This window comes from Asterias amurensis, chromosome 6 (assembly GCF_032118995.1).
Source record: "Asterias amurensis chromosome 6, ASM3211899v1".
Taxonomy (NCBI): Eukaryota; Metazoa; Echinodermata; class Asteroidea; order Forcipulatida; family Asteriidae; genus Asterias; species Asterias amurensis.
In genome coordinates, this window is record NC_092653.1 from 4797605 (window position 1) to 4822356 (window position 24752).

The window sequence follows — 24752 nt, forward strand, 5'->3', positions numbered from 1 at the left end:
CGAAGTCATTTTCCACGAATTTGATTTCGAGACCTCAAATTTAGAATCTGAGGTCTCGAAATCAAGCATCAGAAAGCACACAACTTCGTGTGACAAGGGTGTTTTCTTCTTTCATTATTATTATCACACAACTTCCACGACCAATTGAGCTCAAATTTGTACAGGTTTGTTATTGTATGCATATGTTGAGATACACCAACTCTAAAGGATAGTCTTTGACAATTACCAATAGTGTCCACTGCCTTTAATGGAGTTTTGCTCGGGTTTTCGATTAATACCGTTGATCACACGAAGTTTTTTTTCATGAATTCAAACGACAGCAAAATGGTTGGTATAGTATTTTAATGAAATGTATATGATATGTCCAAGTTGGGAAATCTTGGAGGAGGTCGTCATCTAATTCTGGCGACTGAAATCTCCTCATTCAGTCCGTGGCAATTTCAACAAACAGAAGCTTCTTATAATATGTGATTTGGCATTGTATGATGACAGATGTATTTGGTTTGCGGGAACAATTGTGATAGCCAGGTAGATTATTCTTTTAAGAACGTATTATACCACGGTGTAGATTTTCTGAATTCGGGATACTTCTCAGTTGTAAAAATTAAAATAACCGTTCTGCTTATAATTTACTACCATGGGCGGAAGGTAGAACATCGACGCGGGACTACTATAGTACTTTTGCTATTAGTGGGTCGAGCAGAATTCTAGTTCGTCAGCGGAGTCAGTTCTTCCGTCTCAAAGAATTCGACTTATAGGTAATTTTTCTTCTAGCCGTCGTTAGGAGACTGAACATATCGTTAGAAAACTTTTTGGTGGGGATTCGTCCATTCTGTATAAAATCTCAAGATTTGTCATGCTTTCCACCAACAAAGTTCTGACTCCGAAGTCTGAAAATCTCCCCGATTTTTCATAAAGATGAAACGAAACACATATTTAGAAAAATAATGACAAACTCCCGAAAGATTGCCTTTCTGTTGGAGAAGATGTCTGCAGTTAGTTTGCTCTCACTTTGTGTGTTCTTCGCCGACCAAGTTGTATGTTTTGCTTTTTTAACCACTCTAATGCGGGACGCTGTACGTCATGACGTACCGGTAGCAGTGAACCTACAGCACCCGTCGCGAACTAACGGACTGCAAATTAGAATCAGATTCAGTATACAATTTTTGTCGGTGTAAGACAATGGTACATCTGCCGGTAAGTAATCCCTGTTTTGTAACATGAAGGTAAATTAACCACATTGAATGGTCTACAACTGCCGTGCCTACATTAAAAATCTTGCCTGTGGCCGTACAATTGTATACTCCTCTCGGCAAATAGAACCATTTAGTTCAGGGCCTACATCAACACTGTATACCTATCCCTTTTTCGGGCTCTCAAACTTGTCTAGAATAGAATAGAATTTTGCTTTTTATGTAATTGGGTGCACCCTGAAAAACTGCTCCACCCACTTCAGCAGCAATTTGTGCCAAACATCCCCAAAACAAACACCCCAACAAATAAACAAACAAACATTCAAACAAACAAACAAACAAACAGACAAAACAAATTATCAATACAACTCCGTAGATAAACCATAGTTAATTTACGGCAACATTTTACCAAAATGGAGTTTATTGATGACATTAGAAGATAACATATTTAGAGCATTTTAGTACATATTGTCAAAACACATTGTGTATAAGTTGTTTTTGGGTGGCATTATTTAGAAATTCACATTTTGTACCCAATACATTGATAAAAGGTCGGTAGACACAACTTTACATGATGTTGTTTCCCCTTTCAGAACATACAAATAGTTATTACATGGTGTCTCCACCAACCTCACTTGATTATATATTCACCGTGTCAAATTCCAAATCCTGCTTATCTCGCTGTGAATAAACCCAACGTACAGGAATAAACCCAACGTACAGTTGTGCCACCAGTTTACACACCTATGTTCCAACACCCCTTATGTATTCATAATACCATGGAGCAATAAACTAACCCTAGGACTAAACCCAACCCCAACCCCAGCATCTAACCCTAACCTCAACCCTAGCATTAAAGTCAGTGGACACTATTGGTAATTACTCAAAATAATTATTAGCATAAAACCTCACTTGGTAACGAGTAATGGGGAGAGAATGATGGTATAAAACATTGTGAGAAACGGCTCCCTCTGAAGTGACCTAGTTTTTTGAGAAAGAAGTATTTTTCCACCAATTTGATTTCAAGACCTCAGAATTACACTTCGTGTGACAAGGGTGTTTTTTCTTTCATAGTTATCTCGCAACTCCAACGACCAATTGAGCTCAAATTTTCACAGGTTTGTAATTCTTTGCATATGTTGAGATACACCAAGTGAGAAGACAGGTCTTTGACAATTACCAATAGTGTCTTTAACAAAAGGATTTTATATTGGAACAGTGGGTGTCGGAACGTAGAGTAGCCAATATGCCACCATACACAACCTGTGCTGGACCCAATTTCATAGAGCTGCTAAGCACAAAAATTTGCTAAGCATGAAGTTTCTTCCTTGATAAAAACAAGGTTACCAAATTTCCACGTGATTTTCAGGATAAGCAAACAACAGCTAAGTACCAGTAACAAGCAATATGCAACAAATGGAAATTTGGTTGGTAATCCTGTTTTTATCAAGGAAGAAATTTCATGCTTAGCAAAGAATATCTCAGGCTACACTGTGTACAAGAAACAATATAATTAAAACAACATAATACATATAACAAAATTAGCCCCTACAATTGGAGGCGGGATTGCGGGCACAAACTTAAATTGACTTCTTATGGTTCTACAAATAAATAGAACATTACAGTCTGGTTCTTTGAAGTACAAACTCTGAGTATAGAAACCACTGGTATGGTTCCTGCTACACTTTTTGAGCCGTTTGCGTCCAGCATAATGAAGCATTTTTTTGAGAGAGATTCAGGTTTGCCAATTCATTCTATGATTTCAAAACAATTGATTTTTTTGGTGTTGGTATCACCCAACTTTAAAGCGTTAAATTGTGACTAAGCGAGTCATTGTACCATAAATTATTCAAATCTAACTCGGAAATGGCTTAAAATTATGCTAAGCGTGCTAAAAGCGGGAAACCAGTCACAAACAGTACACATAGCATGGTATTTTGGCTGGTGACCTTATTCTAGAAAGCAAACTTTTTTGTGCTTAGCGACTTTTTTATGCTTAAGCAGCTCGATGCTATTAAGCACTAAGTTGCAATTAAGACCAGAAAAATTACCTACTGCAAATAAAACTTGCTTAGCAGAGATAGGTTACCAGCCAGAATATTATGTAGTGTATGTTTTTTGTGACCGGTTATACTTTGCTTCGAATGAAAAGAGCTGCTTGTATGGATGTTAAAACAAATGTATGTTTGGTGAGTTTTCAATCATTAAAAGATGGAATGTTCCATTCAACTCGATATTGAAGGAATATTCCATATTACAAATCATGAAAATATCCTTGCCGTTGCATCCTATAAACATTCATTATTTGCACAAGCAGTTGGAGGTCATGGGCTAATGTTGATGCCAGACACTGAACATCACCAGAAATACAAAACTACAAAGTTTGGACCAAAATGTGGACTATTTTTCTCCTATTGGTGACTGCTTTACTTCTTCCAAGAAAATTTGAAGAGTCAAACATGAAGTAAGGTTTATACAACAAAAGAAAATATCTGTGTCTAAATTGATTCCCCAGACATTTTCACTGGAAAGCCCGACTTAATAATAATCTTCAAAATCACCTGTGAAAACAACTAACAAGTTTGACACAGTGTGGACTTTTTTTTCCCCATTGGTGACTGCTTTACTTCTGTGGAGAAAATTTGTATGGTCACACATGGAGTTAAGGGTTAATTTAATACAACAAAAGAGAATGTCCGTCTTTGAAATTCATTCTGCAGACATTTTTATTGGAAAGCCTGACTTAATTGTCTTCAAAATCACCTGTGACAAGTTTTAACACAGTGTTGCAATTTTGTCCCCCTTTAATGACAGCTTTACTTCTTCCAGGAAAATAGTGAAGGGTCAAACAGGGATTAAGCTTTTATACAACACAAGAGAATGTCCGTCTCTAAATAAATTTCACAGAAATTTCCACCGGAAAGCCTGACTTAATTGTCTTCAAAATCACCTGTGACAAGTTTTGATACAGTGTGGACTTGTTTTCCCCCTTTAATGACAGCTTTACTTCTTCCAGGAAAATAGTGAAGGGTCAAACAGGGATTAAGCTTTTATATAACACAAGAGAATGTCCGTCTCTAAATAAATTTCACAGAAATTTCCACCGGAAAGCCTGACTTAATTATCTTCAAAATCACCTGTGACAAGTTTGGATACAGTGTGGACTTTTTTTTCCCCCAACTGTGACTACTTCACTTTCTTCCAAGAAAATGTAAAGGGTCAAACAGGGCTTAAAGGGTGAAAACAATAAAAGAGAATGTCTGTCTCTAAATTCATTCCACAGACGCTTTCACTGGAAAGCTCGACTTAAAAATAATCTTCAAGATCACATGGCATTGCATGGTCTGTCTGTTAATGCTGTATAATGCTCTAGTCACATGTCACATAAAGGCATGATATATGGTCATTGGGGGGAAACAGGTAGAAATATTTCACTGAGTACAAGAGCAGACATACAAGATCACCTGGACTCAATTTCATGGCTCTGCTTACCGCCGAATTCTGCGCTTACGACCATGTTTCCCCGCTTACGTGCAAGCGCCGAATCTTTGCGCTAGCCTTGTAAGCGTAGAATGCTTGGTAATGTGGAGTATGCACGCGCAGAAGCCAAAATTCGCCGCTAACCCAGGAAATACCTTTGCCGTAAGCACTGAATTCCCTGCTTCCGTAAGCGCCGATTCTGTGCTTACGATAAGCAGATCCATGAAATTGGGCCCTGAGGTAGGCTTTAATAGACATTGCTGGCTATTCATTAACACTTAGTCAGATTCTTGCCCTTGGGGTCAGTATTTAAGGCACTGGACACAAATTACTCAAAATAATTGTTAGAACAAAAACCTTCTTGGTAACAAGCAATGGAGAACTGTTGATAGTATAAAACATTGTGAGAATCGGCTCCCTCTGAAGTAACGTAGTTTTTGAGAAAGAGGTAACTTCTCACTCAAACAATAAAAGACCTCAGCTGAAGCCTTTTATTATGCATCTAATGAAAGCACAAATTTTCCAAGTTTGCAAATTGCAAATTTGAGGACCATCTGAGCCCAAATTTTCCCAGTTTTATTTTTTTATGCTTATGTTGAGATACACCAAGTGAGAACACTGGTCTTTGACAATTACCAATAGTGTCCAATGTCTTTAAGTAGAAAGAATATCATGCCTGTACATGTGAACTATCTGTTCTGGGTCACCAATATGGTGATTCAATCTTGAGCAACAGCCAGAAAGGCAAGGAGAGGTCAGCACACAAAATCAGCTGAACTAGTTTATTATCAACTGACCCTTGATGACCCTTGGTGACCTTTGGATTGACCTCACCAAGTTGGAGCAGTGTTGGCCAGACGGCGCATTCGCCTGATGAGAAGAAAAAAAGTGGGAACAAAAAAAAGTGGTTAATATTTTATCTAGATACAGACATTGTACAAGCTATTGTCACATTTTCTTAAAAACAAAATTTAAGAATGAAAACTGATTAGTGCATTATCACACCAATAAAATATAAAGCAGATAATCTTTAGTGAGGTAGATGGTAGGCGTATGGAACACTGGTACCTAGGCCTATGGAACACTAGTAACTAGGCCTATGGAACACTGGTACCTAGGCCTATGGAACACTGGTACCTAGGCCTATGGAACACTGGTACCTAGGCCTATGGAACACTGGTACCTAGGCCTATGGAACACTAGTAACTAGGCCTATGGAACACTGGTACCTAGGCCTATGGAACACTGGTACCTAGGCCTATGGAACACTGGTACCTAGGCCTATGGAACACTGGTACCTAGGCCTATGGAACACTGGTACCTAGGCCTATGGAACACTGGTACCTAGGCCTATGGAACACTGGTACCTAGGCCTATGGAACACTGGTACCTAGGCCTATGGAACACTAGTAACTAGGCCTATGGAACACTGGTACCTAGGCCTATGGAACACTGGTACCTAGGCCTATGGAACACTGGTACCTAGGCCTATGGAACACTGGTACCTAGGCCTATGGAACACTAGTAACTAGGCCTATGGAACACTGGTACCTAGGCCTATGGAACACTAGTAACTAGGCCTATGGAACACTGGTACCTAGGCCTATGGAACACTGGTACCTAGGCCTATGGAACACTGGTACCTAGGCCTATGGAACACTGGTACCTAGGCCTATGGAACACTGGTACCTAGGCCTAATATACACTGGTACCTAGGCCTATGGAACACTGGTACCTAGGCCTATGGAACACTAGTAACTAGGCCTATGGAACACCAGTGCCTAGGGTCAAACAAACACCTTTACCAAGACCTCCAGAACTCTGGTGCCTAGTGCCTGATGTATACTAGTGCCTAGGGCCTATGGACTACTGGTTACTAGGATCTAGAGAGCACAGGTGCCCAGGGCCTTTGGAACACTGGTGCCTAGGGCCTACGGAACACTGGTTACTAGGATCTAGAGAACACAGGTGACCAGGGCCTTTGGAACACTGGTGCCTTGGCCTACGAAACACTGGTTACTAGGATCTAGGGAACACTGGTGCCCAGGGCCTTTGGAACACAGGTGCCTTGGCCTACAAAACACTGGTTACTAGGATCTAGGGAACACAGGTGCCCAGGGCCTCTGGAACACAGGTGCCTTGGCCTACGAAACACTGGTGCCTCACGCCAAAGGAACACTGGTGCCGAGGGCCAATGAACAGATGAGGGGATAGTAGTATACCACAATCTATAAATAGTTCATCCTTACAATTGTAGACATTTTGACAAACCTGTGTGATATGAAACGGTGCCTTTGTACAAATGTAAATAATGTTGTACTGTTCATCATGTGTTGTTGCAAAATTTTGAATTTTTTTATACATGATTCAAACTGAGCTACCTTAAGCGGCAGGCTCAGTCGCCATGGGGTTATGACATCTGCAGCCGATGTCAACAAGAGTAAGGACTAGTCCTAACTTAGGACTAGTCCTAGGAGATATTAAAAACTTAAGGGTTACACATGTCACATATTCGGTTCACTGTTAGAAAGAGTAACCCGTCCTAACTCGAGATAAGACTAGTCCTAACTCTTTACGAAATCGACAGATTTTAATACGAGGGTTTGGTTTGAATCCTATCTAGTAGCTAGTAGCCTGTGGAGTTTTCTCAGTTGGACTCTTGAGTATAAAGGATTTATCACATAGGGCCAAAATATTCATCTTTTTGAAGTGTGTGCCGTTAACCTATTTTCTTTACTTTTGTAAATGTTATCTATATATTGTGACAGTAAACATTGAGGCACTCTTGCAGACATACTGGGCTTTTAAAAAAACGCCTCACAAATACACAACTGTAATAATTATTTTTATATTACTGCTAGGCCAATAATAATTATTATTGTAAATTGTTTGCCCTAAAATTATCAACACAAATTGTACATTTTAAAAATACCTAAAGTGACATTGGTTTGTAAATATTTTGAACTTTCTGTGTTTGATTGTTGAATTTTAAAGCTTTATTTGGTATTTCATCTAATAAAGCTGCTTGCTTCTTAAAGATTTTTGTAAGTGTGATTTTGTCTGATTTCAGCCAGTCTTTTGACAAAGATGCAAAGATTGCCCCCTTGTTTTATTTGATTTCACACACATTTTTGACAAAAATTTTAGGTTTACCCCGTATGAATTTATCAGATTTCAGGCACGTTTTAACTAAAATGCAAGAGTTACACCCCTTGTGATTTTTTTATTTCAGCAAATTTTTGACAAAAATTCGAGGCTCACCACCTATGATTTTATTGTAGTTCAGCTTTTTTTTGACAAAAATGCAAGGCTTACGCCTTGTGATTTTATTAGATTTTCAGCCAGTTTGGGAAAAAACTGTAAAGCTTAACTCTTGTGATTTTATCTGATTTCAGCTAATTTTGGACAAAAACGCAAGGCTTACCCCGCCCTTATGATTTAATTCGAGTTCAGCAAATTTTGAATAAAAAATGCAAGGCATACCCCTTGTGATTTGATTTGATTTCAGCAAATTTTTGAAAAAATTGCAAGGTTTACCCCTTGTGATTATATTACTTTTCAGCTAATTTTTGACAAAAATGCTTGTGTTTTTATCTGATTCCAGCTAATTTGGGACAAAAATGCAAGGTTTACCCCCTGTGAATTCATCTGATTTCAGCCAATTCTGGACAAAAATGCAGGGCTTACCCCTTGTGATTTTATTTGATATCAGCAAATTTGTGAAAAAAATTGCAAGGTTTACCCCTTGTGATTTTATTTGATATCAGCAAATTTGTGAAATAATTGCAAGGTTTACCCCTTGTGATTTTATTACTTTTGTGTATACAAGTGAATGGAAAACTACACAACCATACACAAGTCAATGGGAAACTACACAACCATACACAAGTCAATGGGAAACTACACAACCATACACAAGTCAATGGGAAACTACACAACGAGATACCAGTTAATGGGAAACTACACAACCATACACAAGTCAATGGGAAACTACACAACTACATACCAGTTAATGGCAAATTACACAACCATACACAAGTCAATGGGAAACTACACAACCATACACAAGTCAATAGGAAACTACACAACCACACACAAGTCAACGGGAAACTACACAACAATACACCAGTCAATGTAAAATTACACAACCATAAACAAGTCAATGGGAAACTACACAACCATACACAAGTCAATGGGAAACTACACTACCACACACAAGTCAATGGGAAACTACACAACCATACACAAGTCAATGGGAAACTATACAACCATACACAAGTCAATTGGAAACTACACAACCATACACATGTCAATGGGAAACTACACAACCATACACAAGTCAATGGGAAACTACACTACCACACACAAGTCAATGGGAAACTACACAACCATACACAAGTCAATGGGAAACTACACAACCATACACATGTCAATGGGAAATTACACAACCATACACATGTCAATGGGAAACTACACAACAATACACAAGTCAAGCGGAAACTACACAACCATACACATGTCAATGGGAAACTACACAACCATACACAAGTCAATAGGAAACTACACAACCACACACAAGTCAACGGGAAACTACACAACAATACACCAGTCAATGTAAAATTACACAACCATAAACAAGTCAATGGGAAACTACACAACCATACACAAGTCAATGGGAAACTACACTACCACACACAAGTCAATGGGAAACTACACAACCATACACAAGTCAATGGGAAACTATACAACCATACACAAGTCAATTGGAAACTACACAACCATACACATGTCAATGGGAAACTACACAACCATACACAAGTCAATGGGAAACTACACTACCACACACAAGTCAATGGGAAACTACACAACCATACACAAGTCAATGGGAAACTACACAACCATACACATGTCAATGGGAAATTACACAACCATACACATGTCAATGGGAAACTACACAACAATACACCAGTCAATGGGAAATTACACAACCATACACAAGTCAATGGGAAACTACACAACCATACACAAGTCAATGGGAAACTACACAACCGTGACGAAGCTCCGCTGGCCCCCACGAGCCACCGCTTCGACTAGTGTAACGCTCATGGGGGACGGACAAGTCAAGTGGAAACTACACAACCATACACATGTCAATGGGAAACTACACAACCATACACAAGTCAATGGGAAACTACACAACCATACACAAGTCAAGCGGAAACTACACAACCATACACATGTCAATGGGAAACTACACAACCATACACAAGTCAATGGGAAACTACACAACCATACACAAGTCAAGTGGAAACTACACAACCATACACATGTCAATGGGAAACTACACAACCATACACAAGTCAATGGACACTTCACAACCATACACAAGTCGATGGGAATTGACACAACCACACACCAGTCAATGGGAAACTACACAACCATACACAAGTCAATGGGAAACTACACAACCATACACAAGTCAATGGGAAACTACACTACCTCACACAAGTCAATGGGAAACTACACAACCATACACAAGTCAATGGGAAACTATACAACCATACACAAGTCAATTGGAAACTACACAACCATACACAAGTCAATTGGAAACTACACAACCATACACATGTCAATGGGAAATTACACAACCATACACATGTCAATGGGAAACTACACAACAATACACCAGTCAATGGGAAATTACACAACCATACACAAGTCAATGGGAAACTACACAACCATACACAAGTCAATGGGAAACTACACAACCGTGACGAAGCTCCGCTGGCCCCCACGAGCCACCGCTCCGACTAGTGTAACGCTCATGGGGGACGGACAAGTCAAGTGGAAACTACACAACCATCATGTCAATGGGAAACTACACAACCATACACAAGTCAATGGGAAACTACACAACCATACACAAGTCAAGCGGAAACTACACAACCATACACATGTCAATGGGAAACTACACAACCATACACAAGTCAATGGGAAACTACACAACCATACACAAGTCAAGTGGAAACTACACAACCATACACATGTCAATGGGAAACTACACAACCATACACAAGTCAATGGACACTTCACAACCATACACAAGTCGATGGGAATTGACACAACCACACACCAGTCAATGGGAAACTACACAACCATACACAAGTCAATGGGAAACTACACAACCATACACAAGTCAATGGGAAACTACACTACCACACACAAGTCAATGGGAAACTACACAACCATACACAAGTCAATGGGAAACTATACAACCATACACAAGTCAATTGGAAACTACACAACCATACACAAGTCAATGGAAACTACACAACCATACACATGTCAATGGGAAATTACACAACCATACACATGTCAATGGGAAACTACACAACAATACACCAGTCAATGGGAAATTACACAACCATACACAAGTCAATGGGAAACTACACAACAGTGACGAAGCTCCGCTGGCCCCAACGAGCCACCACTCCGACTAGTGTAACGCTCATGGGGGACGGACAAGTCAAGTGGAAACTACACAACCATCATGTCAATGGGAAACTACACAACCATACACAAGTCAATGGGAAACTACACAACCATACACAAGTCAAGCGGAAACTACACAACCATACACATGTCAATGGGAAACTACACAACCATACACAAGTCAATGGGAAACTACACAACCATACACAAGTCAATGGACACTTCACAACCATACACAAGTCGATGGGAATTGACACAACCACACACCAGTCAATGGGAAACTACACAACCATACACAAGTCAATGGGAAACTACACAACCATACACATGTCAATGGGAAACTACACAACCATACACAAGTCAATGGACACTTCACAACCATACACAAGTCGATGGGAATTGACACAACCACACACCAGTCAATGGGAAACTACACAACCATACACAAGTCAATGGGAAACTACACAGCCATACACAAGTCAATGGGAAACTACACAACCATACACAAGTCAATGGGATACTTCACAACCATACACAAGTCAATGGGAAACTGCACAACCATACACAAGTCAAGGGGAATTGACACAACCATACACCAGTCAATGGGAAACTATACAACCATACACAAGTCAATGGGAATTGACACAACCATACACCAGTCAATGGGAAACTACACAACCATACACAAGTCAATGGGAAACTACACAACCATACACAAGTCAATGGGAATATACACAACCATACACAATTCCTCCCCCCCCCCAACCCGAAAAAAAATTGCCAGTTTTAGAAGGCCTTTCAAAATCGCCGCCCGACTTTTTATTATTTTGGGTTTTTTTTTCTTTAATAAAAAAAAAAATCAGAAATTTAATTGTGGACAAAAAAGTGTTCCAAAATGCATCAAAAACCTCTTCAGAATGATTAAAACTAACATGAGGTACACAGAATATGTTATTGGTTAATGTGGATTGTGTCAGATTATTTCCTTCCAAACTAAAAAAAATAATTGTTATGTCTTCGCTAGTGGAGCGCATTTAACGAGTTTGCTAAAACGAATCGGGAAAAACTTGTGCGTTTTGCGCTCTGCCGAATTTTAGTTGCACCTGCTGGAAGAGCAAAAGCATGCGCAATCTGCAAATTTGTGCTCTGTTTGTACAAAGTTTGTACCAAAAAATGATGATTCTGATAAACTGCGTGCAATCTGAAGATTGTGCAAACATTGTAGATTGCGTTTTTGGTACACACAAGCGCGATTTAGCAATGCATGGCAATAATTTTAATTTTTTTTCCGGTCTGGCCCCAATGCGTGAGAAAATGGTTGCTGTGCGTGTGAGCTTGAGACAGAGCCCAAATGCGTGAGTCTCACGCCTAATGTGTGAGACTTGGTAGGTCGGCAAATTTTGGAGAAAAGTGTGAGGCTTACCCTTTGGTGATTTTGTCTGATTTCAACTAAATTGGACAAAAGTGCGAGGATACTCACAAATTTTATTAGTCTCACGAATGCTTTATTCACCAAAAATACCTACGTGATATCTTACACTGTGCCTTTCTAGGGTGTCATATAGAACAATCATATTTACAAAAAATATTTACATTTTTTATAAAATATATGAGAATTAAGACTTAACCTCTTCATTTGATGGATTATCAACCACTAATTTCTATATATTTTCTGGTCAAAATATCTAAGATAGATTGCATTAAGAAGGGAACAAATATTTTGGGGGCATACTGTATTTTTATTCCACCTTTCAGTCTTGACAGAAACTAACCCTTTTTAAGATTTCAAATATTTGTTGACAACAATGCAAGGCTTACTATAAAATATCAACCCATTTTTGACAAAAATGCAAGGCTTACCCCTAGTGACTTTTTCAAATTCTCACTTTATTCCACACTTGTCTCTGTTGCACAGAAAAATAAAATATTGCTTTGCAGAAACAGGTACCGGCCAAAATGCAATATAGTTTACATTGTTGCAGCTGGTACCACACTATTCTTTTGCTGAGCAAAGAAATTTGCAAAAGAAAATTCTGCTCCAACAGCTTTATGAAATTTGGCCCTTCCTTGGCATAACAACCCAGTTTGATTTTTTTTTTTTTTTAAGTATAAGATCATTTCATGATCAATTGAAGGTGCTTTTCACATTTTTAAGTTTCTATGGTATACTACATGTATGGATGGATGTGAACACAACAAACATGTCTCATCTTGGCTTCTTTTTACACTTTCATCCCGTTTAAAGACACCAGCATTTCTCAGCGCTTGTTTTTCTCAATATGAATTTTTTCGAGTTAAGCCTGGTTGATACTTCCTGCAAAGGCAAATTTTGAAGTCACAAACGAATAATTCGCATCTGTTGAAATGTGCAGCAAAAACAGGACTGTGACGCCAAAATTCATTTTGCATTGGCAGGAAGAATGAACCGGGCGTGCTTCTGTCCAGAATCTTTGTCATCACTTAGCACTAATAATTTGTTACTTCTTGCTGCTTAGCAGACCACTAAGCATTTAATCTCCTACAACGTCTGACCTCCAGCCTCACTCTTCCCTCCATCCTCTTCCGGTGGTTTCTGAACTTCTTTGGGTTTAGGAATGGAATCTCTCGCCGTCAGCCACCGATGAAGATCAACCTGGAGATGCAATTACAAAGACATGAGTCTAAGGGCCTTGTCACATGGGGCAACTTTTACAGGCAAAAAAAAACTACCGCAGTGCATGCTGCGAGACCACTTTGGAAGCACTGGATACATTTTTCAAGGAATATTTTACCATCACCAAGAAAAAAAATTCAAACTAGAATCCCTTTTCTTCTTTGAGGTTGCCAGTAAATTGCCTCGGACATTCAAAATCAGCACAAAGATATCCAGTGATAGTTGGCCAATAATTTGTATCTGTTAACTTGTATTGGTAAAATTTATAACCAAATATTTGTTTACAGTTATTTATAAAAATCACCAACATGTTCTTGTACAACAAATTTAGTTTCAATACATGAAATTAAACAATAAACAGACACTTTAAACACTGTACTGAGAGGGGGGTGGGGTGGAGTTATGCGAGTTAGAATCTGGTCACCGGAGTAATATGGCTCTGGATTATTTTTTACACAGGACTTGGGGAAAGTACTGATTTTTAGGGCGGAGTCTAACTTCAAATGATAGGGATGGGGATATTGAAATGGCTTACTGTAATGGGGGACAGGGATAATACAACAAAGCAGAATTTTACCTGGAGATGTACGGTGAGGGGAGGGGGCGGAGTCTGTACATCCTCATCCTCGCTGAGCTGCGATTCAGACCTCTTCATCTTAGAATCTTTCTTATCGGGTTTGCCGGTTTTCTTGCCTAAATGGTAAAATTTAGAAAGATTAGAACAATCGTCACCACCTTAGTGCACAAATCTGAAGTATTTCTGTGAGAGCAGTTTTTTTGTAATGCCACCCACTCCACAGCCTGACCCTTTGACGTAACACTTTGAGGCGCGTGATTTATACGCCAGAAACCTGCCTTGAGCCTACATCAGGATCCTTCCAAACACACCTTTGACCTCCAACTCATTCCACTAGGCATGCAGGACATTGCTTTCTGCGTTACAAGGACGTGTTCAGAAGGAGACTCAAGAGGACATCCTCCCTTTCCACCTAGTGTAACCTAGACTTGACTCAAGTCCCAATCCCGTGCCATCCCCAGGAAACTACTGTTTTGTGATGCTCTGCACTCCAATAACAATGTGCAGAGTAAGAAACGACCTCGTCAAGTCCCATTCTCGGGACCACATTTTGACGGCGAGCGCGCACTGTACTGTATGCTATGGATTGTTTTATAGTAAGTTGAGGTAATAGCTTAGGGACCTCTCACACGAGAATGGGACTTGAATCAAGTCTAAGTGTAACCTGGCATCAGACAGAATAACCTGGAGAGCCTACACAACGAAAGCCTGCACCAATTATGACACCGAACGGAGACTAAAGGACCTTGAGAGGAGAGCTCGTAGCTACTTCAAGATTTGGCGATGAATGCCCGTGTCGGGCAATGGCCACTACTACTACATTTCACATGGAGATTCAAAGTCAAATCTATAGACCAATCCGACGAAACAAAATTGGTAGCGGTCTCTATTAAAAAATTACCAACTGCGGTGTCTTTTTGTGCACAAACTAGGCATTGAAGACACCGCAGTGGTGCGCAGTGCTCAATAACTGTGTGCCCGTTGCGCGCCTGGATTTGTCTATATATACATGTATCCACACAAACATCATGCATGCTGCATGCAGATGACCGAAAAGGCAGCTGACCAATCAAACATCACCTCAGACCAATCAAAGCACAGATACAGAAAGCTTATGTCACTGCACCTTTTATCCGATGAAATTATTGTATCCAATGAAATCACTGGTTCTGTAGAACCAGTGCCTGTCTTTATCCTTGCCCATAAAGACAGGGGACCAGTCAAGCTACTTCACTCTGTCTGCTTAATGTCACTTATGGCTGCTTTGCCTTTTGTTGGTTATGTTGGGAAAGATTCAGAAAATGTTCTTTTAATTATTTATACCTACCCTTGTCTTTGTCTTTATCTTTTACTTCTTTTCCTTTCTTGGCCTTTGAGGTGTCTCCACTTTCCTTTTTCTTCTTTTTGTCCTACAAATAAAAAAAGTAACAATTACTCTTTAGTTTTTCATAACTCAATTACAGATTAAATGAGAGCTGTCATGAAAAAGGGAATATGTACACACATTCCAGCATTTCATAATCAAACTCCCAATTTTATTTTTTGGATGGCCTGAAAAACTGTTGGACATTCTTGAAGACACCCTATTTATTTGGGCAAGTAAATGCTTTGTACACTATATACAAAAATATAACATCTGAATACCAGTGTTGTGACTACGGTAAACTGGCTGGTCGACACTAACCAGTTCTTTAAATAAACATGACTAGCACTCATGCAATGTTAAAGCATTGCCAACCAGTACTTTTTTGCCGACAGTGTAAAAAACAATCTGTGATCTATCTAGGTTTTTGATAACCGAGATAATAATACAACACAATGATCTTTATTAGATCCCAAAAAGGGTAATTCAAATGCTCGCATAATCGAGTTATAACCTTCAGTGATATGTATTTTTCTTACCTTCTTAGACTCTGAGCCCTCCTCTTTCTTCTGCTCCTCCTCCTCCTCCCCTACATCCAGCGATCCTCCTACACACCTACATGTCTCCTCAGTGCTATACTCCCCATCAATGAAGCTAGATAACTCCACAGTGTACAGACCTAGAACCGTCACCTCTGGAGGCGAGTGGATCAATTCTATCTCCGGTTCCTTCTTCTTCTTCCCCTTTCCACCTCCGGGTTTTTCCTGGATAGATACATGAGGTGAGTTAATAATTTTAGTTTGGGTTTGAACAAAGAAAACATTACTGGAGCGGGATTTGAACCAATGACCTCCAGAGGGTGCCAGTCAGAAGCCATATGATCATTAAATGGCTGTATGGCTTTCGACTGGCACAAAATAACAAAGTTGTTGACAAAATAGGGAGACCGCCAACATAGAGATATAGACAGCTCAGTTGGAAGAGCGCCGGCACAATAATCCGGAGGTCGTTGGTTCATAACCCCAATTTATTATTGTTATTGTTACTATGATGGAAAGAGGTCCTTAAAGATAGTGGACACTATTGGTAATTTCTCAAAATAAGTATTAGCATAAAACCTCACTTGGTAAATAGTAATGGGGAGAGATAACCTTCTGTTTTATTGCAATATACCTTGAAACATTAAAAAATCACTGGGGTGCGTTTTGGCGGTCGTGACCAACAACAGTTTCGGATGAAATTGCCATTGGTTAACCACTGCCCAATGACCGAACACACCCCGAGATTTGAGTTCCTCTTACCTTGGGTTTCTCTTTCTCGTTTTTACTATCCTTCCCGGTTTTGGCTGACTTGGCATGTCCCCCTCCTCCTCCTCCTGCTCCCTTCTCTCCCTTCTTGCCTGCCTCGCTGGCCTTCTCTTCACCCTCCTCTGCTGGTACGGACAGCACCTGATAAAAACAATCGTATAATGGTCAGTGAATAAGAGAAGACATCAAATGCAGCAATAACACTGACTCTTGAATAAAGTAGCAAACTTTTGTTGAAAACAGGGGGCCCAAGATCAGGGAAGAATGCAAAATTAACTAGGCAGTAATGCAGGGATAGCCTTAGAGGGTTGTTTAAAGCCATTGGACACTTTCGGTAAACAGTATTGTCCAAGGCCCACACTTCGTGTATCACAACTTATATATAAAATAACAAACCTGTGAAAATTTAGGCTCAATCGGACGTCGGAGTCGGGAGAAAATAACGGGAAAACCCACCCTTGTATCCGCACGTTTCGCAGTGTCATGAAATGTGTTTAAAATAAATCCGTAATTCTCGATATCGAGAATTGATATTGCTTTACTGTTCTTAAAAAGTAAAAGCATTTCATGGAATAATATTTCAAGAGAAGTCTTTCACCACTACCTTCTGTAAACCCTGTAAGTTATTCGGAAATCTGTGAACGTTTTTTTCTGTACCGAAAGGGTCCAATGGCTTTAAGGTTTTCCATGGTTTACCATCTGCAAGCTTTCAGCAACTCCTCAAGCTATATCTGAAAAGATAGCTTTGGCTATGGCTAAAGCTAGATCGCTGAATGGAAAATTCCAATTCTTCTGCTGCATACTGCTGCATGTAACTTTAAAGGCAGTGGACACTTATGGTAATTACTCCAAATAATTATTGGCATAAAACCTTACTTGGAAACGAGTAATGGGGAGAGGTTGATGGTATAAAACATTGTGAGAAACAGCTACCTCTGAAGTGACCTAGTTTTGGAGAAAGAAGTAATTTTCCACGAATTTTATTTCGAGACCTCAAGTTTAGAACTTGAGGTCTCGAAATCAAGCATCTGAAAGCACACAACTTCGTGTGACAAGGGTGTTTTTTCTTTCATAGTTATCTCGCAACTCCGATGACCGATTGAGCTCAAACTTTCACAGGTTTGTTATTTTAGGCATTTGTTGAGATACACCAAGTGAGAAGACTGCTGTTCGACAATTACCAATAGTGTCCAGTGTCTTTAAGTACTATTTTGTGAGATACATTTGTGGAACATTACAAACAACACAAAGTGGGGAATTCTGTGGCTAAACGCTCCTTCAAATTGGTCCTAGATGATCACTTAGAGCAAGTACAAGACATGAATATTGATCAGATATTGGTATGAGTAAGTCTTGCACCTTGTCTTCTTTTACAGTGATTGCCATTCCCCTCTTCAAAAACTCCTTCAGCGCAGGCAAATCATCGATGACCAACTCGTGCTCCCAGGTGAATTCCAGGCCCTCCTCAGACCATTGCAACCCCTCTGTTCGGTATGGAACTAGCTTTAATGGAGGCAGTGGTGAACCTGAGTGGTCTGTACCATTACTGGCTGAGGGGGGTGGCTGCTGATCTGATTGGTCTTCATCATCGGCTTCTGTGAAAAATGTTCCCTCTGTGACAGGTCCATCTTAGGAGGGAAGATTTAGAAATATTAGCATGAAGGTTTTGCTGTTTTAGGCCTTCCATCTTCAGGAAAGATTGGCGGTTTTTAAAAATAGTTATTGTTTTTAAAGTACCTACATGTATTTACCTTGGTTTGTGACTGGTTCTGCAGTATTGATGCACTGTTCATCACTATCCGTTTGCTCAACAACATCGTCTGAACTTGGTAGCTGAGGCTAAAAAACAATAAGGGAGTGAGTTAGTCAAGTGTACCAAATTCTGCACTAAGACTCGTCACCAGGGCCCAATTTCATAGAGCTGCTAAGCAGGAAAAAATTGCTTAGCATGACATTTATTCCTTGATAAAAACAAGGTTACCAACAAAATTTCCAGTTGCATATTCCTTGTTATTGGTTTTCAGCTGTTGTTTGCTTATCCTGAAAATCACTTGGAATTTTGGTTGGTAATCCTGTTTTTATCAAGACAAAAATTTAATGCTAAGCAAATTTTTGTGCTTAGCAGCTCTATGAAATTGGGCCCAGATTCGGGATTCCATCAGACTCAGTACATAAAATTACAATTTTTTTTTTGGTGGGGGAAGGGGGAGATTCTCAGGTTGGCTCGGTGGTTTCTTTCCCTGCCTTTCACCTCTGTGGACCCCGGTTCGAATCCCACCTCAGACTCGGAGCATTGCATGTGGATTGGGTTTTCAGTCCCTACATGATAGAATGGGTTTTTCCCCATTGGGGTTTTCCTTCCACATCTAAAATCTTTCCATTTCTTCTTGTTTTCTATTCATCCTATTGGAGCTAATTGTGCTATTGGATGTGTCATCAAATAAACAAATGAATTAATACAAATAAAACACTTACCCCCGAATCCTTCTCCAAGTCCCCTGTCTCTTTATCAGTCAAGAGCGATGCGACATCTTTGCTTTGAGCTGTCAAAACCCTAGCCTGGAAATCCTCCAGGAACATGCACTCTACATAGTAGGTACGCGTAACAATGGGAAACTCAGGCTGTTCCTCGGTGGCCTGCGGGACAGTAAAAGATGCCATCTGGAAATTTATTTGTTTTTGACGTTCGTTGAGGTCTCATTTAAAATCCGCTATGAATTAGTATAAAATAACGTGAAACTTCTAAAGGCAGTGGACACTATTGGTAATTACTCAAAATAATTGTTAGCATCAAAACTTATTTGGTAATGAGATATGGAGTGCCGTTGATAGTATAAAAACAATGTGAGAAACTCCCTCTGAAGTAACATAGTTTTGAGAAATAGGTAATTTCTCACTCAAATAATAAAAATTTCAGGTCCTACATGCCTATTTGATGCATCTTGAGGCACACAAATGTTTGCAGCAAGAGTCTTTTCTCTCTCACTGTTTTCTTGCAACTTCTTTGACCGATTGAGCCCATATTTTCACAGGTTTGTTATTTAATGCATATGTTGGGATACACCAAGTGGTCTTTGACAATTCCCAAAAGTGTCCAGTGCCTTTATCCCCATAAATGTAAGCCTAAAAAAGTTCCCCTTACCTGAAGTTCCGGGGGCATTGGAATACCTGTCACCATGCCAACCTTGACAGTAACCTTTGCCTCGTCTAAAATAAATTCTGTCAAAACAAAAAGAATATTAATAATTTGGGGGGCTAATCATCCTTACTCGCAGCTAAGAGCTGAGTTCGAGAAGCAGGCATGCATGGGCGCATTCAGCTGCCAGCCACATCAACCCATTATGACCACGGAGCACAGCCAAGATAGAAAGTGTTTGATTTTTCCCGAGGGAGGAAAACCGGATAGTCTGGAAAACCCTCGTGGCACAGCAGAGAACCAACGCACAACTCAACTCACATATGTTAAAAAATTTAAAAAATGTATATATTTTTTTAACCCACACCGAAGTGGCTATTGATTTTTGCGGTGCCCACTGCTGATATAGGGCTAGCTTGGTGGTCTAGGCAAAAGTCATGGGTTTAAATCCCATAGCATACTGAGCATACAGTGCTTAACAGATATCACTGTAGGGTTAACAACAAAATAATCATCTCATTGTTACCAATGAGTTTCTGAAGCTCAACTGACCAACCCTTTTTGTTTTGCTGGAAGAATGTTTATACACCCCCACGAAAGGATGTTACATACATACTTACATACACTGGGCTTTTATATAGCGTCATTTCATTAAGACATCATCTTTTCTTTGCAGTGGTCGAGGTTAAAGCCTTGAAGGGCGCTGCCGGGCAGGCCCACCCAGAACTGACAAATTTTGCACCGCACTCAGGGGAAAATTCACTGTACCGCCCAGAGACAGATTTCAACAAGATTGCACTTCAGCAACGATGACCCCATAAATAAATGTGAATAACTTTGTTGTCCCGCTCGCCCTTGGTGGACTTAAACAAATTGGATTAATAGCTCCTAACCACTTAAGTTGATCCAGCTACAACCCCGACAGTGGTCTGTGTACTTTGGAACAATGGACAGCTATTTTGTGACAAAATTCAATCCACGTTTGTACTTATAAACTTGTTTTTTTAACTTACGATTTTTCTAAAAATAGTTGGGGAGAATCGCAAGAAGAATATTTCTACATTCTAACAAGAGACGTGTCTTAATCTTTACAGTGGTCTGTGCGCAATGAAGTATTGTTAAAGCCAGCGTGAGAAAGCTCTCTTTCCAGAGATTGGACCGGAAGTATGGACTATACATAGACTGTTGTCTTCGCGCCAGCGGGAAAATTGTTGGCCAGCAGCCAAGGCAAGAGCCAAGATAACCGACTCTTTGCATTGTGTTGTGTATGATTAAGTTGTGATAGAGAGACCAGCAGCTCAGTTCAGTGAGTGAGCATTGAACAAGTTGTTCTCAAAGAATAAATAAATCAGTGTGTTTCATATTGAACGGAATTTGATTTCATTTCTTTTCTGTCTTCGTTTGGCTGCAGAGCAAACAAGGACCCGTTGGCAGTACGTTACAGTATTTTCTTACATTCTTGTCCACTATTCTGAGCGACTTGAAGTGATCCAGAATAAATTGATTGCTGATGAGCCAGGGACTCTTAACAGCGATGTCTCGTAGCTGTTTGGCTTCTGAACTCCAGCTGTAGTCGACGCTGTACGGAGAGAAAGTGGAGGAGATCAACTCCTCGAGGGTCTCCTCTTGCTCTTTATGTGCTCCGACATCTACAAGAACACAAAAGGATAAGTATTTCCATGCCTGGTGAAAAGTCCCCAACATTCAAAACAATCATTAACGATGCTATGTCAGATTTTTGGCCGATTTGACCCAAAAATTTTGATTTAAAATTCAATAGGTATTTTAAAAGGGGTCGAGAAAGTTACAAGCTTTCATTTGAGCCATTGCTCGAAAAAGTTCGCCAATTATTAGTAGCAGTGAAATAAAGTGCTCAGAATTAGTTTTTGTCGGGGTCCCGACAATATATCACGTGACCAATTCTAATGTGTTTTATAAGAAATGTTTTAAATTTTTGTCATGGTTCCTGTCCATTAAAAGTAAAAGTTAAACTTTTTTTTCGTTAGAGCGGGTGATACTCTTTGAAATACCATTCACTCAAACAAATATATTTTTTGTTTGAGGCCAAAAATCTGACACAGCAACTTTAACATGAACAGCACATAAAAGGTGACGAATTACAAACTAACTTATTACCAGGCATGTGAGTGGACCCTTAAAAAAAGAGCTGCAAACACTACATCGTGTAACGACAAGTGAGCGCGCGTCACGCATTACGCTGCTAACATTGGGGCACCCGATTAATCCAATGCTTAACTCACATTATTGTAGTTGTACATTATTGTTGCGAAGCTTATAAGGCATGCCAAGCCTATATAAGGGTGGGATTTAAAAAAGAAAAAAAAAAGAAAGACAAAATCGACCTGATAAAGAAAAATCCGGAGATCGTTGGTTCAAATCCCACTCTAGTCCATTCTTTGTTCAACCCCAAAACTCATTCCAAAATTTACCCAGTTTCCCTTGTGGTTTACATTGATATCTGAAACAAAAAGTCGCATCCCCTTAAGGAGATCCCCTAGCTGCCGCTTCCTAGGTTGTATCGTTATTTGGGTGTGATCCCTGGCTACACGGCAGTTAACGGTTGTATGGCTTCTGACTGGCACCCCCGAACAAAGATATTGAAAAATAGGGACACCGCCAATATAGGGCTAGATAGCTCAGTTGGTAGAGCGCCGGCACGTTAATCCGGAGGTCGTTGGTTCGAATCCCACTCAAGTCAATTCTTTGTTCAACCCCAAAAAATCATTTCAAAATTTACCCAGTCAGTTTCCCTTGTGGTTTATATTGATAAAGAAAAAAGCGGATATCCGCTTTCAAGCGGAGATTTGACAGGACTGTATTACAAACCTTTCAGCGTTGTAGTGAAACGTGATTCTGGTAGACTCTTGTCACTCAAGGTGCGCTGAAAACAAATAAACGAAATCCCAGTAATAATCCAGGTTGAAAGTAAAATTAAAACAACCTGCCACTGCTTTACTCCTATAACTATGAGGTTCGTTCTGCTATCGTCTAGCGGAATGAACCTCATAGTTCTAGGAGTACCACTGATGAGTGCTACGTGTATAAGAAGCCACTATTATTATGATTTGTTTTATTAATGACACCATAATATTTAGTACATTTTCTAAATATGATTTCCTAAAGAATTTGTGTCTGGGTTACTAGAAATATCAAAGAATTAGTCATTATAAGTGTGTATTTGAAATTAGCAAGATTTACTCCTAGAAGTTAGAACTACATTTGACTAAAAAAAACCCAGACTTTTCCACTTTCAAGTTTCATTCATGGAGATGATGATGATACTTGATAGCGAAACGAACCTTGTATCAACTAGAAGGAGTAAGCCAACAGAATTAGCTGTAGATCATATAGAGGCTACGTTTATGGTGTTTACTTCGGAACCATGGAAGAAGATGCTTGACAGTGATAGACCCAGTAACTGGGGCGCTGTAGTCCTTTTTTGAAATTTGAGTACACCGCCCCAGATACTCAACTGGGTCTAGCTAGGTGCTTGCTCTGTGCACTTGGATTTGAACTATAAACACCTACCACCATTGGTATTTTATTTCAGAGCCAAGAAGTAGAACAATGCTGTACTGTAGTTTTCTTTTCACTGACAGTGATACTGTACTGACATGACTGACTACTGTCCTGTTACTTTCGTTATTTTTCTCATGTTGAAATAGCCTAATATGCATGTTAAACCATGGAGGTAGGATTAGACTACCTCCATGGTTAAACCATATAGTCTAGAGCAATCATGGCAATTATTAATTAAACATATCAGCGAATCAGTATCCTGCCACCACTTGTTCACTCATTTTTACAAAAAACGGAACATCTCATGTGAGTGAATTAGATACTATTTTACTTATATCAAAATGCAAAAGTTGTGGCAGGAACTTTTCCTGTTCGACATTCACATACCCAAGATCCTCGTCCGCAGGGAAATTCTGTAAGACATAATGTTCTAAGTTGCCTCTCAAACGCAGTGAAAGCGTCGATTCCAATAGCTACCGGCATGATTGCTTCATTATGCTGTCTAGCTCATATAAAAAATTAAAATATGACAGCGTGCCAATAATTTTGTAACATTCACACCACACTTTCTGTCAAGTTTCGGCTAGCTGTTTTTACTCCTTCACTAGCTGCTCTAAAAATTATCTTCATCGCTTGTGTTGTTTAGCAACGTACTACTGCCCTCTATTGTCAAAACTGAACCAGGTTAATCGTAAGTTTGGGGCGGGGCGTGAACGGAGGCTGGAGGGGGGAGTTTAGACAACAGAGTGTGCGGACTGACTGTGAGGGTGTGCATTATAACTAGGCACTGGACCCTTTTGGTAATAATTACTCAAAATAATTGTTAGCTTAAAACTTACTTGGTACATGTTGGGGAATGCAGAGCATCGCGCCTTTCTGGCGCGGCACGGCATTGGGACTCTTGAGTCAAGTTGTTGTTAAGTCTAGTCCGTTTGCCCCCTCCCCACCCCCCCCCCCCCCACACACCACTCAAGCGCCGCAGCCCTGACCACTAATGGCAAACTGTATACA

At 39.8% G+C, this 24752-nt stretch overlaps 2 protein-coding genes across 2 annotated transcripts in view; one reads left to right on the top strand and one right to left on the bottom strand.

The window, feature by feature from the left end:
* LOC139938154 (uncharacterized) overlaps positions 1–24752 on the top strand; it is a 313018-nt gene that overhangs the window by 80935 nt on the left and 207331 nt on the right. The window lies entirely within an intron of this gene.
* LOC139938155 (uncharacterized) lies at positions 12639–24358 on the bottom strand. Its single transcript, XM_071933538.1, has 13 exons — positions 24129–24358; positions 23049–23103; positions 21657–21850; positions 21215–21221; positions 20208–20284; positions 19541–19702; positions 18817–18904; positions 18425–18693; positions 17060–17206; positions 16298–16522; positions 15723–15804; positions 14396–14511; positions 12639–13797 (listed from the first exon to the last, which is right to left on the bottom strand). Exons 1-13 carry the CDS (start codon positions 24222–24224, stop codon positions 13684–13686), a joined length of 1632 nt encoding a protein of 543 aa, XP_071789639.1. The 5' UTR covers positions 24225–24358; the 3' UTR covers positions 12639–13683.